Raw genomic sequence first — 20696 nt, 5'->3', positions numbered from 1 at the left:
CATACTGGCTCCTCAAGCATCAAGTACTTGCCACCATGATGATAAGGACTAAAGCTCTGAAACTGTAAGCTGGTCCCAACCAATGTTTACCTGTGTAAGAGTTGCTTTGGTCATGGTGTCTCTTCATAGCAATAAAACCCAACTGAGACACCTTTATAAGCTCTAGGACCCTTAGTAATAAACTGTAGGGGATAAGAAAGTCTATGGGTGGAACTGAATGATGGCCTCCAGAGAGACGGCAAAGGGGAATTTGTAATTGCAATTAAGGTTTTTCTATTGTTTTTGTTTTGGTTTTTTTTGAGATGGAACCTCATTATGTAGACCAGCCAAAGCTTGAATTTAAGAGATCTGCCTGTCTCTACCTCCTGTGTTCTGGGATTATGTACTACCACACTCAGCCCCTGATTAAAATTCTGTTTTTGAAAATATGAATGTACATAAGTATGTATGTACATATGTATGTACGTACGTATGTATGTATGTATGTGTTATGTATGTATGGAAAGAAGTATGTATGCATATGTGTCTACACACCAGAAGAGGGCATTGGATCCAATGGGACTATAGTTATAGATGATTGTAAGGTGCCTCATGGGTACTGGTGATTGAACCTAGAGCTCCTAACCACTGAACCATCTTGCTACCAATGAACCATCTTGCTAGCCCCATCATTAATATTCTTGAGATGGGCTGCTTACCTGAATTATTGACCAGTATCTAAGGTATGAAATTAGAGTACTGCATAGAGGGGTAGCAAGCTAAAGAAAATGAGTGGTCTCCAGAAGCTAAGTCAGTATACAGGTTGTCCTTAGGGTCTCCAGGGGGAGCCAGCTCTGTCCACTCCTTGACTGCAGACTTGTTATCTCCATTCATTGTTTTAATAGTAAACATACTAAGTTTGTGGTAATTTGTTACAGCAGCATTTAGGAACATACAGAAGATGTAAAAAGATCACAGCACACAAATGAGTTGCACTACTGTACAGCCAAAGGCTGAAGAGCCACCCTTGATCACCATCACCACTGCTTGGAAATAGGACTGGATAGATATGAGGATCATCTTGTATAGCAGAATCACTATTATATTTATATTACTACATATGGCATCAGATCATAAGAAAAGTCCTATTGCAGTGACTCTTAAATTTAATAATTGCCAAAAATAAGCTTTCAACATGTTTTAAAACTCAGTATAGAATTCTTAAGATATGACATTAGTCAGAAGTTCCAAGATCCAATGTTTGGGCTGAGATACAGTGAGGGTCACAGCTGCAAAACTACAGGTGGGGGTATCTGAGATCATCCATCAGTTTCTTGATTGATAGGTGAGTTTTCTCTGTGTTTGCATCCATAGGACACTGTCCTTAATCCCCTCAAATGGACGGGGTATTCACTGCTCCCATGAGACCTGAGGAGGCCAATAGGTAGAAGGCAATGGAGGGCCAGGACAGCATCCTTACGAGTTCTAGCTTCAGAGGATGGAGGAGATGATACCAATGTTAGATGTCTGTTACCTGACATAATGACCAGGTTGTATACCTGCCTCTTCTAACATAGCAGAGCAAAGTAGTTAAAAGCTTGTTGGGTTCTGAAGCTGGGATGGTAGGGTTTAAGATACCAGCCTTACCATTAACAAACTGAACTTCTATGAGTCGTTTTCTGACTTAACAGTGTTAAGGCAAGGATTAAGAGTTTACAGTATAGTGCCTGAACCACATACTGCATAAATGGAGGCAAAAATTATAATTATGATGTGTCCCTGCTGCCACCTGATAGCACCATGATGAGTAACTCTTAGCCGTGGTACTTAGAAATGAGTCCCAAAAGTTACTCTAGTCAAGAGTGTCATAGCAACAGAATACTGTGTGCTTAGAAGAGGTTCTCTTTTCTAGATTGCCACTGATCCTGGTACAAGTCTTAAGACCTTTGGGAATCTCAGGTCCTTTGTTGTTAAAATTAAAAAAAAAAAGACATGTTCAGAACTTGTTTTGGTATTTGTGCCTTAATAGGCATAGAAGGGTAACAAGCTAAGGTCCTGAGGACGCTGTGATACCTGTCCAGTGTCAGGCATAGGAGGTGGAAATGGAGGGAGCTGAGAGGTGCTATGGACCAGCCACAGCGATCCTTCCCCCATGTCCAAGTGACAGGCTTCTGTGTGACTTCTGTTGAAAAGCAGAGCTAAGAAGAGAGCATAGGACAGCCTGTCCTGGGGCTGAGCAGATGCTGCCACCTGGAACAGGGTGACAGGGAGCATCTTTGTCTTTCTGCTTCCCATTTGTCCTTTAACTTGCAGCAAGTGGACTTAAGAGTCAGTCTGTTTGATGCTAGAAATGTAAAGAATGTTGAAGGCTTAAAGGCACTAAGCACTGACCACACAGAATTAAGTGAGGTGGATGGCAGCCGCACTCACAACAGGCACACTTCAATCCGACAGAGGCACTTGCCCCTCTGGCATTCACCCATGCCAAGATGGCTGAAGTAAAGGATGAACTGATGTAGAGGTGAGTGTGTGCACTACTCTCTCTCTCCCCTTCCCAGAGGCTGGATGACAGTACACGTGCCTGAGTTTCACTCAGCAGCACCACTAAAACTGGTGAGAAGTTGAACCGGACAGAGGAGTCCACGAAATACCTGATCATGAAAAACTTCATGTAGCTTCACAATATTGGGGTGTCCTTCGCAGAGTTTCAGAGCTGTTATTTCTTTCTGAGTATTGGCTTCCATCCTGCAAGATCAAATAGTTTTCCAGCAGTTTTACATCAGTGCCTCCTCCCTGATTGTTTTTATTTACAGTGTATTCAGAATACCTGTGTCAAAGTCTCAAAATGACATATCCACAAAAGTAATAATCGTGCCACCCACCAGGAAAGTAAAACTTTTTTAAAAAGAAAATTATTCCCTCTGAATCAGAAGAGAGCTAGTCATATGAAGAAATGGATGCGCTTCCTGCTGACAGTTTAGCAATGGTAATAACCTGTTACCAGAGTAACTAGCTGGCTCTGTTTTCAAAGCCATCAGGAAGCTTGCTAAATACTTTTGACTTCAAATATTCAACAAATAGAAGTCACCAAACAAATCTGATTAAATATCATTATCACAAGATAGTTTTCATATAAGACAACAGATTCTGATTTGTCCAAAACTGATTACTTTACAGAACACATTAGTACCAGATACATCAGACATCAGCTGATAAGGCACATATAAGCCTATGTGTAAAAAGCCTGGCAAAGGAAACAATTGCTTTCCTTCTCCACAATCTCCAGAACTCCCTAAGTAGTATAAAGCCCCAACAAAGACTGCTAGGACTGGCCATACCTTTTACTGATTATTTTGACAGCAAATGCTTGGTTAGTTTTTTTGTGTACACACTTTCGACAAATTGAGAAACTTCCTTCTCCCAAAGGTTTGTCCTTCAGATCTAGGTCATAGTGTTGATAAAACGGTGAGTCCTGATAAAAGATCAACATCATGTAATTTAATAAAAGGTTGGTAGTAATACACAGGGCATATGTAAAGCTGTAATTTAATGTGAAATGATTAACAAATTTGAATGCAATATATTGAATCATTAAAACTCATTTAGTATCTTTATATTTTCATCTATACATTTGTCCAAAATATACCATCCCTTATCATGGTAAAAGGAGCTCATACACATTGATATTGACCATCTTCTATGGAAAACACCACTATTTACTCATTTTATAAAATTGCCTTTTAGTTGAGTAATCTTGTAAATTAAGACATCAGGTGGTGTTTAGAGACAGTCACACAAACCACAGCTCCACGCCTGAGCTGCCAGACCTATGTACCTTCATCATTGCACTCCTGGCAACGTTTGTCACTCCAGGACGGTCAACTCCCATATGGAACTGAAGAGGATCTATGACAGCTGCGTTACGCTTGAAGAGAATAGAAGGAGCAACGAAGGAATAGCCCTAAAAAGAGAAGAGATGCTAAAGAACAAAGATCTGCAGTCTCACCGCAAGGCACAGTCTAGATGGTGATCATTTTTTTTCATAAAAAAAATGTTCAGATGAAGATAATTTATATGCACTCAAAATTCAGCATCAACTCAATAGCAAATGCTTTTCAGAAGGAGATAATGCCATCTTCTGGCAGAACTAGGCCAACTCAAAAATAAAGGCAGAAAGACTTCCTCCCTATTCTATTCCCAAATCTGATACAAGCCTGTAAACTCAACTGACCTCAGAAAAGATACAGTCAACACATCAAATAAAGTGGCCTAAGAACTGTTTAAAACTAGAAAAATAACAAATTTCATAAAAGTTCATCTTTAATTTAGCAATTATTGAATTTGTATTCTGTTTTCAGAATAAGGAAGCTTAAAATTGAGGTCTGGAAAATAACAAGCGCAGTGGAAGGATGATGTGGTAAGCCAGAGTGACAACTGACACATGGTTACTCTGTGCAAGCTAGGACAGTTACTAGTTTACCAACAAACACCTACACAGAAGGCTGCCCATGTTCTCCAGTGTCCTAGGTCAGGCAAGAGGTGAACTCTGGATAGCCAGAGCCAACCACACCACAGGCACTTTCAGTGCAAAGACAAGTGCAGCTATGACACACTTCAAGAGGCAGAGTATCTTGCATCTGAAAAAGAACCTTTCCTAAAAAAAATTTACAAAAATTTAATTTTTGTAAAGTTACGCTACAAAACAACGTGTTTTATATAACATTTCTCACACACATATATCTACACATATTGTTGTGATAAAATACTGACAAAAACAATCCAACACTCTTACAGGCAGTGAAGAGATGGCTCAGTGATTCAAAGTGCACACTACTCTTTCAGTTCCCATAACCCACATCAGACAGCTTACAACTTGTAACTTCAGCTCCAAGGAATCGAATACATACATACATACATACATACATACATACATACATACATACATACATGCATGCACAAAACTATAAAAATTAATCTTTAGACAATACTTTGGCAAAACCAACTTGGGGTGGAAGGGCTTATTTTAGCTAATGGTTCCAGATTATAGACCATTATTGCAGGAAAATCATGGACTTTAAAGCCAAAGTCTTTAAAAATAAATCTGTCTGACTCCCTTCCTCCGTTTTTTTTATTAGATATTTTCTTTATTTACATTTCAAATGCCATCCCTTTACTCGTTTCCCCTCGGAAAACCCCCTATCCTATCCCCCCTCCCCCTGCTCACCAACCCACCCACTCCCGCTTCCCTTTCCTGGCATTCTCCTACACTGGGGCACTGAGCCTTCTCAGGACCAAGGGCCTCTCCTTTCTTTGATGTCCAACAAGGCCATCCTCTGCTACATATGCATCTGGGGCCATGGGTCCTTCCAAGTGTGCTCTTTAGTCGATGGCTTAGTCCCTGGGAGCTCTGGGGGTATGTATGTATGTATGTATATATATATATATGTATATGTACATGTACATATACATATATATGTATATATGTATATGTATATGTATATATATGTATATATATGAGAGACTGGTTTCACTGGCCTTAATTCAGTGTGCAGCTGAGGGTGACCTTGAACTTCTTACCCTCTGGAACACTGGGATTACAGGTGAGTGCCACTACACCCAATTTTATGTAGTGCTAGAAATTAAAGCCAGAGTTTCCTGCAGGCTAGGCGAGCACTCTATATCTCTGGCCCCTCAGTTCAAGACTTTAAGAATTAGAGAGCATCTATAATTTATTATTCATTGAAGATAAAGGTCTAGGTAACACAGAATAGTTTAAAGAATGGAGTAAAAAATAAAATAGCATTGTAATTTTCATATGAACCTCAACAGAAATGAATTTTCAAGTATAAAATGACTTCCTCATAAAAAGCAAACACAGGTTGGGTGTTCTAATGCACACCTTTGATCAGAGCTATGGAGGAGCAGAAGTTCTGTTCTACATAGTGAGCTCCAGAACCTCCAGGTTACACAGCATGACCCTGTCTCAGATGAACAAACAAAATACTCCTCTAAAACAATCCAAATCCTGAAACTCCAACTTCTGTCGCAAAACAAGACAAAAAACCAAAACAAAACAAAAACCCCAAACCAAAAACACCCAATTCCCCAGAAAACAAAACAACAAAAACTTAAAACATATACATTAAAAGTCTACTATTTAGTAAACTGCAAACTTAAAGGTTGTACCTCAACATATCTAAATTTAATTCTGAAGAGATTATAGAATTCCGATTTTATGCCAACAAACCACCTCACTAGGAAAGCTGGCTTTCTTCCAAAGCATGTGTGGCACGCTGTAGCTTTACCTGAAAGAGTCGCTCGGAGCTCTGCGGCAGAGCTGCCGGAGAGTAGGTGGGATCCATCTCGGTGAACTCTTCAGCAAAGTTACTCACGTCTAACTCATCCCGGATCACTGGTTTGAATGGTGCGGGCACTTTTTTGGCAGCTAAGTCATCCCAATTTATTTTCTAGAGCACAGAAAAAAGATTGGGATAGAGCAGAAATTGAAAAATCAAACTATGTTATGAACAAAAGATATAATTACTTTTTTCCCTTTTTTAAAGAGAGTCTCACTTGGTAGCTCTGGCAGGCTGGAACTCTCTGCGGCAGTAGTTCTCCACCTCCCTAATGCTGCGACTCTTACTACAGTTCCTCATGTTATGATGACCTCCAACCAGAAAATCATTTGCATTGCTACTTTATAACTGTAACTTTGCTACTGTTATGAATCATAGTGTAAATATCCACGTTTTCTGATGGTTTTAGGCAACCCCTGTGAAAGGTTTGATGGCTGAACCACCCACATGTTGAGAAGCATTACTCTAAACTCCCTGGGGTTTAGAGTTATGAACTGAGATATGTTTGCCTCTGCTTCACAAGTGCTGGGATTAAATGTGTGCACCACCACTCCTGGCTAAGAGTTCAGTTACTAGTAAGTATGATTAAAAATAATACTGCATATTTCAAACTAAGGATTAAAAATACCACTTTTTCAAGAATGATCCCATTTTCAGTCTGTAGTATGTGGAAACTGCTTTCTTACTGCAGGAATCTCAGTGTCCTCTAGAGGGCACCAAGACATAACCTCAGAGATAACAGAACAAATTACTGTTGTACCGAGCCTTGGCAAAAAAGAATTAAGCCAAAATGAAAGCCAACTAACCAACCAACAACTCCCTCAAACCATAAAATATGGCTATAATGACTTAAGTGTATTCTGTGACTGTGATACCAACCCCTATTTTCTAGGGGCTCACTGAGTTCTACTTTCATACTGGTTTTCCTTTGGGTCACTGGACAATTACAAAGTAAAAGTGCCACAAGTCAAATGTGTTTGTATACTGGAGGTCTAAGTGACACTTGTCATTGTAGCTCATTCAACCCCATTCAATATTTAGATACTGCCTCTTGTTTCCCATACACACTGTCTGAGTAATTGACATGTTCTCTATTACTCAAATTCAACCCTCTGTTGCTTCTTTATGCTCCTTTTTTAAATTAAAATATCCTCAGATCTCACTGAACTGAATTGTAAAGAGCTCTTACTCTGTCTTCAATATAAGATGATACTATCATTCTATCTACCATTAAGACAGAAAGAAACATCATCAATAGGAGAAGTGGTGATTTACACTTAAAGATGGATATTGACTGAGTGATGGGAACTGTGAAACTTACACTTGATGAAATTAACAAAATATGATCTCTTATAAAGGAAGTAGAAATGATTAAATGGTAATTCTTCAGGCTTTTCAGTTATGATGCTAAAGATAACTTTTCTTTTTTATTTGTCTCAGAAAGAATCTGAGCCCAGACATAAGAGTTAAGTAGTTTTCACTGAAGTCTCTGTTGCGAGCGAGCGAGAGTATGGATTAGGGTTTTGCCCACTTGTAGCTCCTGTGCACTCCTCTATGAGGCTGTGATCGCTCTGTGTTTCACTTACTGACCATACATCAAGAAAAATTCTAGGCCAGGTCAAGTGGCTCAGTACAGCAAGGACGTTGCTGGCAAACATGACAGTCTGAGTTTGTTGAAAAAAGGTTGAGAAAAGAACTGATTCCTATGACTTATCTTTTCTCTTTCATGTGTGTGTGTGTGTGTGTGTGTGCATGTGAGCATGAATGAATGTATGAACACGCACACACATGCATGCACAAACACAATATTTCTTAAAATTTTTAAGAAGAATCTTTAAAAATGACAAACTTCTAGAGTAAAAGGGTAATTTAAAGAAATTCACTGTTATCAGAAGAATGTTCAGTGTATAGAAATGAATGCTATTATGATTCTTCCTACCTCTATAGTATTGGAGAGAAAAGATCATTCGGATCTTTGTAAGTGGATTTATGGTCTACCCCATCATTTAAAAGTGAAAGCAATTACATAAATTAAAATTACTATTCCAAGCTGTCAAGAAGATAAGTACCTCCCATACTAAAGACATACTATAATATTCACAAGCTCAGGGAACAACTGAGAAAAAAGAAGTTGTAGAAAAGGACAATAGAGCATTGTTTAATTTTACATACTTGTTCATTTTTAAGCTCAAGTATGAACAAGATATAATGTATGTTTGAAAAGTAATATTTCTCAGTCAATGCATAATACTGAGTTCATTTCATTCTAAATGTTTGTCACTGTTACTCAACTTTAAAGTTTTACAGTAATATTTTTTTAATTGAATTTTTTATTCAGTATTATTTTTTATTTACATTTCAAATGATTTCCCCTTTTCTAGCCCCCCACTCTCCGAAAGTCCCATAAGCCCCCTTCTCTCCCCGTCCTCCCACCCACCCCTTCCCACTTCCCCGTTCTGGTTTTGCCGAATACTGCTTCACTGAGTCTTTCCAGAACAAGGGGCCACTCCTCCTTTCTTCTTGTACCTCATTTGATGTGTGGATTATGTTTTGGGTATTCCAGTTTTCTAGGTTAATATCCACTTATTAGTGAGTGCATACCATGATTCACCTTTTGAGTCTGGGTTACCTCACTTAGTATGATGTTCTCTAGCTCCATCCATTTGCCTAAGAATTTCATGAATTCATTGTTTCTAATGGCTGAATAGTACTCCATTGTGTAGATATACCACATTTTTTGCATCCACTCTTCTGTTGAGGGATACCTGGGTTCTTTCCAGCATCTGGCAATTATAAATAGGGCTGCTATGAACATAGTAGAGCATGTATCCTTATTACATGCTGGGGAATCCTCTGGGTATATGCCCAGGAGTGGTATAGCAGGATCTTCTGGAAGTGAGGTGCCCAGTTTTCTTAGGAACCGCCAGACTGATTTCCGGAGTGGTTGTACCAATTTGCAACCCCACCAGCAGTGGAGGAGTGTTCCTCTTTCTCCACACCCTCTCCAACACCTGCTGTCTCCTGAATTTTTAATCTTAGCCATTCTGACTGGTGTAAGGTGAAATCTCAGGGTTGTTTTGATTTGCATTTCCCTAATGACTAATGAAGTTGGGCATTTTTTTTTTGCTTTTTATATTTAACAAGTGATAATAACACTATGAAAGCTAAACTGAAGTAATTGTTCTTCTTTGCTTGCTATACCCTGTTTATTTGTCTTAGTGATAATCATACAAATTTTTACAGAATAAAAACATAACATGGATGACTCCAGCAGACATTAACCACCAAGGCCATGCTTGTTGATATATGAAGTTATTTAAATGCTGTAACGTTTAGGATTTTAGAAATAGAGGCCATGCCACTTCAGGCTTTACCATTTAGCCTGAAATTACTACGCACCTCAGCCACCCTCCCACTATTTATCAGCCTTTACTTGGAGTGAACTGAGAACATGAAACTGGCAGATGTGCTGGTGTTGGGGAATAGTGTCACTTGGCCTTTTCATAAGAAAAGCACTGTTACAGAGCAGAGAAAGCGAATGGAAATGTCTGCCACTGCCACTGCCAGAGAGCCAGGCAGGCTTGAAGGGTCTAAAATTTCTCCTGGAAACAGAAGGAGGCAATGGAGTTGGTAACCAAAGGTGGAACCCAGTACAACAGCTCATGAATCATACAAAGGATATACATCTCCTCAGTTCACGTGCAAACCCAAAAACCTACATCAGCTGTGTCCAACCTACAGGCTACACACAACCCTCAATGGCCAGGAATGTGGCCTAACCCATTGCAAACCTGAGCACAATGAGACTTCAGGGGCAATATTTTGGGCAACTCTATTCTCAAGTTCTACTCTCAAACATAAACTCTGTACCGACAACGGTTTGAGTGTTAGGGGCTGCGCATCACTGTGGAGAAAATGTAATGCTATCATGCCCTTCTTCACTCCTAGTGCTTTAAGGTGGGAAAGCCATTCAGGTCTAAATAAGTAGAATTCTGGTCCCTCCTAAACATTATCTATCATAAGAATTAGGGGACTAAGGTGAAAGGAGGAAGTGATCCCAAGAGGGATTAAATATACTCATCTCCTAAATTGCACCTCAAAGAAGAGATGTTCTTTGATTTCTTCTGCATCCCGTGGGCCACATCCCAGTCGCTTCTTGGGATCTTTCATCAAAAGACGCTGAAGTAGGTCTTTAGCTATTGTGCTCATTTCCTGGGGATATGGAGGCTCACTTTTTAAGATTCTCCTGTGGATAAAGTTTACTGTTAGAATAACAAGAGCATGATGTTATAACAATAAATATTTTACTAAAAGTAAATTCAGAGTGATCCTGACTAAAGTATTTAAACAACTCTTTAACGACATCAGAACTAAGGCAAGCGAGAACTATAATCTTCCTCTCCCTCACTTCTTCCCAGTGAGTGCGATTTTAAAGGCCCAAAAGGAAGCAGGGAAGTGAGCTGAAACAGGACAGCCAGCACTGTGTGACTCAGGGCTAAGTCTTGTTATCTATAACTACTATATCTATAACTACAGCCTGGTTTCTCAGGGGCAATAGCATCTGTTCTCCACATGCTACCAGCCAATGCTTGAGGGAATAGGAGTCAGAGAGAGAAAACGCACTCGCTACGGGAAACTTAAAAGGCAACTCTGTTTGTGTAAGAAGTATATTCTCTGATCATATTTCTAAAACTCCAATCCAAGAGCGTACTTTCACCTGTGAGCCTTACTTAGCACACGCTGATAAGTTTCATTCCTTTGGCTTACAAGATCCTGTGCCATATGTGTACAAGTAGGCTGGGGACACAGCTCAGTGGGAAAGCCCTAGGCTAGTATGAGTCCCTAGGTTTAATATCCAGCAACACAAAACCAATCTAAATAAAACAAAAAGAAACAAAACACCAAACAGCAATAAAAATAGGTAGGAAAAACCCCCTAAAACCTAAATGTATAAAATCATAGTTTGGTAAAACCTTGAACTTGAGGCAGGATAGAAGTTAAGACTCGCTCTGCTGTTCTTTACTGGCCGTCTGGCCTTGAGGTAGTTAAAGGATTCCTTTGTTTCTCAGTTTCCTTGCCTATAGAATGGTAATAGTAATATCTTCCTAAGAGGCATAATTAAGACTTGAATAGTGACCAATACCGTACTCAGTCTAGCACAAGTGCTCAACCAGTGTGAACTGCTCTTCTAGTCCCTCATTCTAATGTAACCATAAAGCAGACAGAGAACTTGTATCAGCTAGTTACTGAGAATCATCAAATGATACTGGAGCTACAGTTTGGGGGAGGAAATTACAGCCAGAATGCTAATGCTAAAGCTGATTCTACTCCTCTAACTCTATCCTGGGAACCAAAGAGAAGAGTAGAGCAGAAAGACAGACAGATCCCTTTCTGCTCTTGCTGTCGAATCCTCTGCTGTTTCTCAATGGCTGCAGGCTTAAAACCTTGATCGTGGTGGGGAACATGGAGGGGAACATGGAGGGGAACAGAGACGCCTGTCTCATGGGGACTGGCAAATAGAGACAAGAGAAAGAGTCTAGGACAAGACACAACTTTTAGAGGCCTACTTCCTCCAACTAAGCCCCACCTCCTAGTATTTCCCCAATCTCTTAAAACAATACGAACTACCAACAGAGACCAAGCTTTCAACCCCTGAGTCTGTGAAGACACTTCCTATTGAAACCATGACACATGGATTTGTGTCTTCACTCAACTGTATAATTTTCTACTTGATGACATTGTTGGCTCTCACAGTCTGATTTCCATGTGTTCCCAGAGTCACAGAATTCCTTGTAGGCTCCCTGAGTTATAAAGTTTTCTGTAAACCTCATTCTCATCTTCTGCTAATACTAAAAAGAGGTGTGGGTATTTATTTAACAGTACATTACATAGTCACCGAAAACTTAATGTTTACAAAGAGTTGGCAATTAGAGAATGCTTATTATAAAAATTAGGCAATAATTGTGAGATACAGAATTTCTAGTCTGAATAAAATACTGTAACAATGAAAAACTCTAAAATGGTATCTATCAAAAACACTCAGTTAGAGGAAGGCTTATAAGCCCTACTCTTAGGTGTGGAAGTATTGACAGTTGATGGCTTCTTGGGAGGGAAAGTCAGATTTCTGTAAGGGCGTGGCTCTGGGAGGTCAATACATTCTAGTGGATGGCCCCATACCCATAAGATTATGAACAGCACAAGGTAGCCCTCATGAGTTATTAAAAAATGAGGGGTCAGTCTAGAAGAAAATTGGGGGGGGGAGAATAAAAGGAAAATATGATCAAAATTGCTTACATATAATTATCAAAGAATAGAACTATTGTCTTTTTTTTTTAAAAAGCAAAGCAAAATAAAATAAAGTCTTGCTTGTCTTTAGGGTGGTATTTGGTTTTGAAATGGGGTCTCATTTCATGTAGTTCAGGACAGCCCGAAACTGGTTTTATGGCTAAGAATGACCTTGAGCTATTGCTCTTCTTATCTCTATGTCTAAGGTATTAAGATTATAGGTGTGTCTTATGTCTTGCTCTGGGTGTTGTTACTGACAGCACCTCTTGTGTATATTTTAAACTATTATGAACATTAATTTAATAGGAACAAGATGAACTTAATTTCACAGATTCACTGAGAACACAGTGTGACAAGGGAATCTAGAACTTTCCATGCATAGGCTCTAGGGTGCCACTGCACACAACTGTCACCATCTGCTGTGCATGGCATTCTCCTTCCCCACCCAGGCACAGCCCACGCTGTAGCTCCATTATGAATACCTCCCTGACAACCTGGTCCCCAAGGAACCACACCTCTTTTGTACTTTCAAGAGTATCTTACCACTCACACATTTATCAAAACTCCCCACATGCGCTTTCATGTCTTTCTCTCCTATCTTCCTACACACTACATAAGTTTACCTAGGACAAGGATAAGGTATTTATAGTTTGCTTTATCCTTAGAAAAACATACTCTGCAAACATTTCACTAATTAAATCTGTTTCCTACTGTCTGTAGGCCATAATTTGACAGCTGTCTATCAGAAATGGGCATCTACCAGCACAGGAAAAAAACAAAACAATACCCAGCAGCATGAAAGTCAGCACTTGCAGTGAGACAGTAGGAAGTAACCTCCCAGTCCCTGGGTACTGGATCTCAGCCCAAACTCACAGAGGCGGAGTCCTTAGGACACAGCGGCTGGTGCTGTCTACTTGTCAGGGCTGCAAAGTTACCCAGCCACTGACTGACCCAAAATGAGACTATCCCATGGGCGAGATCCAATCCCTGACACTATTAATGATGCTCTGCTCTGCTTGCAGACAGGAGCCTAGCATAAATGTCCCCTGAGAGGCTCCACCTCTCAGCTGAGCCTGAGTAGCGGCTGATGGAAACAGATGCAGAGACCCACAGCCAAGCATTAGCTGGAGCTTGGGGAGTCCTGTGGAAGAGTGCAAGAGGATTAAGAGAACAGGGATCTACAGGAAGAGTCAACTAAACTGGACTCTTGGGGCTCCTAGAGACTGAGGCACCCACCAAAGAGTGAGCAGAGTCCCCTGCACATCTGTGGCAGATGTGCAGCATGGTCTTCATGTGGGTCCCCCCAAAGACTGGAGCAGGGGCTGTTGCTGTCCCTGACTCTGTTGTCTATGAATCCCATTTCCCTAACTGGGCTGCCTTGTCTGGTCTCAATGAGAAAGGATGTACCTAGTCCTGGAGTAACTTGATGTGTCAGGGTGGGGTGATACCCAGGGGGACCTCCCCCTTCTTACAGGGCAAATGCCTTTTTTTTTAAAAGATCTTATTTATTATTCTATCTAAGTACACTGTAGCTGTCTTCAGACACACCAAAAGAGGGTATCAGATCTCTTTACGGGTGATTGTGAGCCACCGTGTGGTTGCTGGGATTTGAACTCAGGACCTTTGGAAGAGCAGTCAGTGCTCTTAACTGCTGAACCATCTCTTCAGCCCGGACCTCCCCTTTCTTAAAGAAGGGAAGGGGGATGGGAAGGAATTGTGTGAAGGGGAAAGGGGGTCACTGGGAGGAGTGGGGGTCTGATATTGGAATATGAATGAATGAATGAATGAATGAATGAATAAATAGATGAAAAGAAAAGAAAAAGAAATTTTGCCCAGGTATAATGTGGGTAATTTCTCAGCTTAGATTCCTGCACACAGTATCCTGGCTTCTGGGGCTACATGGGCAACTTCATGAGTTTGCCTTTTTCTAGATATGGAGCTGGCTACCAAGGGGGCAGAAAGCTCCAGGCTGTCACTTCACTCTGGGTATTATGGAGCCCTCATTTGGTCTTCCTCAGTTAAAGCAGTTCACTGACTGAGAACAAAGGATTTTTGGCAGCTTTGTCTGATTTTGAAGGTTCCTTGCTTACCACCCTCGGCCATCTAGCAGTTGCTCCCTGAGTTACAAATACATTTATGTACTTTATAACGTTCCAGCTTCCCAGGAAGCCATCCAACCACATATATGACAATGATCCCCAAAGATTACCCTGTGACAACACAGCCAACTTAGTCAATGTGCATTCTTCATGCTCACATGATGCCCTGGCACTGTCACTAAGTACTGTGCTGGCATACCTCCTCATTTCCACATAAGCTGTCTTATTTCTTCCCCCAGGCACTCCGTAACCTCTTATGTCTCTAGTCCAACTCCTGGAATGGCCAACAGGTGCCTAATCCTGCCACTGCTTCTGGTAGTCAAGAAGAGAACCCCTGACTTTCACAGGGAGGAGAAACAAGGACGTAAGCTCGTCTGACTGAACTATGCTGAAAAGAGTTCACCGCCAGCCAGGTCCAGCTGTGCATCTACTCTTGAACAACAGCAATGACAACGGAACAAAATTTTTAAGATTCAAATGAATCTAAAATGATAACTGACAAATCATTCTGGAGAAAATATAAAATACACCAGAATTACTGCCTTGTTTTCAGGTTTTTAGTCAGAAAGACATTAAAAAAAATCATATAAAATACTACAGTGATTTTCTAAAGTTTGTCCTAGCCAGAACAACAATAAATTAATCACCCAAACTAGGAGTTGGTAATTTTTTTTCATAAAGCACAAATGGTAGGTAGAATGTCTGGACTGGCCCCTAGAAGCCACAGTTAGTTGTGAATTGACAGCCCCTTAGGTATGTATGGATTGAATACCTTTCATGATGTTCTACATGCTTAGATGGAATAAGCTGCCACGTTAGGCTAGCCTACACAGTAAGGAAATGAAGATGGTTCTTGGCCACCAGTGAGCAAGGAACTAAGGCCTACGGTCTATCAGTCTACAAAGAACTGAATCTTCCAACAACCATGTGAGCTTGGATACAGATCTTTTCCTAGTTGAGCCTTGAAATAACTATAGCTTAACCAAGACTCTTGACCACAGCCTTAACGTAGGACATACACCTGAGCTATACCCTAAATTCTTGAACCACAGAAATTATAAAATGTATATTGCCTAATCTACTTTAAAGCTACTTCTACAGAAGCTTTGACGCAATCTGTTATCTGTTAATGGGTGAGAGAATACTAACAGAGACAGGCAGTAAGTGTTTTAGGCTTTGTAATCTACAAGGTCTCTATAGCTAACTATTCAACTCTGTGGCTCTTGTTAAAAGTTGTAAGAGAAAATATACTAATAAACAAACATGGCTATTTTTAATAAAGTTTTACTGGACACAAATCTAAGTTTCTCAGAATTTTCACATCATGAATTTTTTTTATTTTTAAAGAACATAAAAAGGCATTCTTAGCTCATACCTTCCATCCTCCCCAGCAAAAATGAAAATGCAAAAACAAATTGGCAAAAAGAGTAATTCTTGCCTACAAACTATAGTTATCTGGCCACTACTAAACAGTACTAGCTAGAGCTCTTTTTTGATACGGCTATCCATTGGCATTAGAAGGGATTGTTTCCAAAACCCCAGGGATACAAACCCGTGAGGATGTCAAGTTCTTTATATAAAATGACATGGACATGTTGTGTCCCCACAAACAGTCCCCCACATACTCAAAACTCTTGAGGTAACCTTCATTGTGTAAAGAATTGATGAATTTTCAATGGTTAATTCTGTACCAGCAGAGAGCTAAATGTTCACAGGATATTGGTATTGCCATTTCTATGGCCTATCACTGACCTTATATTTTGTAAATATTCATCCTTCCTCACTTGCCTAAAGGCAATCTAGAATTGCATCAGAGGTTCTGATTAGTTATAATAAAGAGTTGATAGCCAATAGCTGGGCAGGAAGTAGAGGACAGAATTTCCAGGCAGAGAGAGGGACATTGGGAGACCAGGCAGCTGCAGGTGATTCTGTGAGTAGACACGGAAGAAAGAGATAAAAGGACTGCAGCAGAGCAGAGACCGGTCCTGAGCTAGCCACGTGGTAGGTTGCAGGCTAGAATGATCGGTTAAGGTTAGAGTTGCTGGTAGACTGCCCAAGCAAACAGCCTAAGCTTTAAACTCTGTTAGAAGTCTCCATATTACTATTTATACCACTGGTAGGCAAAGAAAGTCCCAGTGTATAAAATATCTCCAGGTTATTTCTCATACCTGATTCAACATAAATTTGTGAATGGTTATTACATTGTATTGTTTTGGGGATAAGTATAAAAAAACTGAACTTGTTCAATATTGATGTATCAATTGTAGACCTAATTATACATTTAGCAATGAGACTTGAAGTGAGCAATGCTCAAGCAATGTGACCCAGAGCCTGGGGCTGTGAAAGGCAAGAGCTAAACCTGGGACTCTATATCACTATATTCATATAGGGTCTTCATAGTACTTCTGTACACTATATTCAAGTCCTACATTTTGAACTTTCTGAGAATCATTTTATTCCAATATTTTTGATTTATGGTTGGTACAAGGATGTGGAACCTATGGATATTGAAGGCTGCCTAGACTTTTGATAACACTTAAGATTAGACTTAAAATTATACCTATAAAAGTATAATGAAACATTAATATAGCATACTTTACTGAGGGAAAATAAAACGCCAAATGAACATCTCATGGCAAATGTATTAATTCACTTCAAAGGCAGAGAAAAATAGAAACAGTTGTTAAGAGGTGATTTTGGAACAGCAGGAGATAAACATTTACATCTTGATTTTCAGGTGAAAAGATATTCATTTATCATGGTTTTCATGGCCCCATCCTGTACGAGGAGGCAGAAGAACGACTCTCTGATAGGGCAGTATCTTCCTGTTCAGAAGTAATATCTGCTCTAAAAGGCAAAGTTCTACAGAAAATTAGACATAATACTACCTGATGACCCAGCTATACCACTCCTAGGCATATACCCAGAAGATACTCCTACATGTAATAAGAACACATGCTCTACTATGTTCATTGCTGCCTTATTTATAATAGCCAGAAGCTGGAAAGAACCCAGATGTTCCTCAACAGAGGAATGGATACAGAAACTGTGGTATATATACACAATGGAGTACTATTCAGCTATTAAAAACAATGAATTTATGAAATTCTTAGGCAAATGGATGGAACTAGAAAGTGTCATCCTGAGCGAGGCAACCCAATCACAAAGGATCACACATGGTATGCACTTGCTAAAAGCAGAAGTTAGCCTAAAAGCTCAAAATAAACAAGTTACAATTCACCCAGCACAGGATGCTCAAGAAGGAGAACTTAAAGGTTCCTCTAAGAAAGGGAACAAAATACTCACAGGAGCAATAAGGGAGACAATGTGTGGAGCAGGGGCTGAAGTAAAGGCCACCCAGAGACTGCCCTACCTGGGGATTCATCCTATAAACAGTCAACAAACCCCGACACTACTAAGGACAACAAGAAGTGTATAACAAACGGAGCATGCAATGGTTGTCTCCAGAGAGTCCCTGCCAGAGACTTACAAATACAGAGGCAGATGCTAGCAACCAACTATTGGACTGGGCATGGGGTCCTCAATGGAGGAGCTAGAGGGTGGTCCAAAAGAGCTGAAGGGACTTACAGCCCCATGGGAAGAACAATGATCTTGGGAACCCAGACGCTCCAAGACTCCCAGGGACTGAACCATCAACCAAGGGGCACACATGGTTCCAGCCAAAAATGTGGCAGAGGAAGGCCTTGTCGGGCATCAGTGGGAGGAATGGTTCTTGGTCAGGTAAAGGCTCAACAGAGGCCCGAACAAAGGGAAACCAAGGGGGAGAGGTGGGAGTGTGTTGGGTGGAGGGGCATATAAGTGGAAGCAGGGGGAGGGAGGAGGGGTTAGGGGTCTTTAGGGAGGGGGGAAATTGGGAAAGGTTTTACCATGGCAATGTAAATGAAGATGATATTCAATTAAAAAAAAAAGAAAGTTAGTAGGAAGACACATCAGAAAGAAAGGCTCATGATACAGACATGGATAAAGATAGGAATCAGGGATACATGAAGCCAACCAGCAAGCATTTAAGTCTAAATTAACAAATTAGCTGTCTATCACGGTGTGAGGTATCTGAAATAATTTTTTAGGAACAGTCAACAGAACTGAAGAAGTTTGTCCTACATAAAACTCTCTTCAAATATCTGCAGTAATATTGTTACCAGTGGTTGGGAGTCTGGGCCAGGTGATTCCTGGATTCTAGGACTCTAATTTAAAGACTTGAAATAAAAACTCAAACAGATTGCAAAGGCATCAAGGAAATTTTATTCAAATGAAGCTACACAGAACAGGTCAGAACACAGCACAGAGGTGCACCAGGCCACAAGAGTGAAACTCAAGAGCCCTGATTACTGTGTAGGCTTCCTTTGATAGGGGCAAGAGAAGAAGGATGGTTGCTAAGGGGCATAGTGCCACAGATTCTCTATTTTGGCTGATAGAGGATGTCATATAAATAATTCTACGGAATATGTCCTTTCCCATTAAGTATCTAATTTTAGTCAAATGTATACCCAATTAAGCATAGGCATAAAATGGTAAATAGGGGATTATCTCTAAAAATTCATCTGAGTTTTGCTTTATTGGGCATTCACCCAAAACTAGTTTAGGATGAATTGGTCCTTGTGTCTATTGGGAATACATCTGAAGAGAAACTGAGTTTAACAGTCAAGTGGGGGAGAAACTCCATCATTCAGAGAGGGCTACATATCTGAGTACAGATAAGGGTCTCAGGCTGCTAAGTGCATTATTAGAAGATGGGTGTGTGCACAGCCTAAGTAAGCCACATAACATCGCAGGTTACTAAATTATCCCTATGCTTGTCTTCTTCAACATCTAGAAAGAATAAGCAGAATTCTTCTATATTCAAGAAAGATAATTTTGGCCCGATTTTTAGAGCAGGGGGACCAGATGCAATTAAGTAAACTCAATATGGATGAAAATGTTGACCTAGCAGTCCTTTCAAGGACAGCATGGGGCAAGTATGGGATTGCACCCACATCCAGGAAGATTCTAACTGGGAGAAGAAAGCTGGACTCTTTTTACTTTTGAAATTTTATATACTAACACTTTTATTAAACATTTTAGACTATCTGTAGATAATAATAGCAAGCAAATAACATGGATAATATTTTGAAGCACCTGAAATAAAAAGTACAGGATGAACTGGAGCAGGCTAAGTTCTTGAACATCAAAAACATTATGTGACAGAGCAGGGTATGGTGGCATAGACCTCTAATCCCAGCACCTGATAGGCAGAGGCAGGTGGATCTCTATGAATTGGAGGCAAACCTGGTCTACATAAACTGCAAGCTAGAGCAGGTTGCATAGTGAGACCCTGTATTAAAAATTAAGGAATATAAGAATTCAATGAAAAAAAAAAGACTTCACCAATTAAACCATTCAGAGACAAGATAATAATACACTTATCTCAGTGATACAATTCAAAGGAACAATCAGAATAATTATCCTATAGGAACAAAATGGAGTAGGACAAGTCAGTCACCCAAACTGCCAAATGATCACATTATCACCAAGCTTTAAACAAAATTAATTAACCTGACAAAGCAGAGAACTGATTAAAGGAAAGTATTTTAGTTCTTGAAAATCTATTTGTGCTAGTTTAAAGATTTCAGATACATCTTGATTCAGGATCTTTCACTTGCCAAAAACAGAATGCCAAATGGTTGATGTAAAGGAAACAAAATCAATTTCAATGTGAATGACATTTAAAGAATCTCTGATATCACAACCAATGCTCTTCTCTCTACGGCAGCCAGAGCGAGGGTGGGAGGAAACCATGACCTAAATTTTCACAGTGATGGCCAAGATCTCCTATAATTTTGAGGCATTTTTTCCAAAAATTTATTCATTTCTTTTAGATGGGAATGTCACAATTCTGTCTAGGTTGTCTTCAAATATGTAACTATTGTGACTCAATTTCACAAACAACTGGATTATAGGTGCGAATCACCACACCCCA

General features: G+C 40.0%; 1 protein-coding gene across 1 annotated transcript in view; it reads right to left on the bottom strand.

Moving 5' to 3' along the window:
- Nucleotides 1-20696, bottom strand: part of Rps6ka5 (ribosomal protein S6 kinase A5) — a 177531-nt gene that overhangs the window by 22917 nt on the left and 133918 nt on the right. The window contains exons 8-12 of the mRNA XM_052185249.1: nucleotides 10431-10581; nucleotides 6285-6446; nucleotides 3815-3940; nucleotides 3318-3451; nucleotides 2631-2724 (exon numbers count right to left, since the gene is read on the bottom strand). Of these exons, the coding sequence (XP_052041209.1) occupies nucleotides 2631-2724; nucleotides 3318-3451; nucleotides 3815-3940; nucleotides 6285-6446; nucleotides 10431-10581 (667 nt within the window). The remainder of the gene's footprint in view (nucleotides 1-2630; nucleotides 2725-3317; nucleotides 3452-3814; nucleotides 3941-6284; nucleotides 6447-10430; nucleotides 10582-20696) is intronic.

This window comes from Apodemus sylvaticus, chromosome 6, assembly GCF_947179515.1.
Source record: "Apodemus sylvaticus chromosome 6, mApoSyl1.1, whole genome shotgun sequence".
Classification (NCBI taxonomy): domain Eukaryota; kingdom Metazoa; phylum Chordata; class Mammalia; order Rodentia; family Muridae; genus Apodemus; species Apodemus sylvaticus.
Note: the sequence above shows the minus strand (reverse complement) of the source record. Positions and strands in the feature narration are given on the sequence as shown.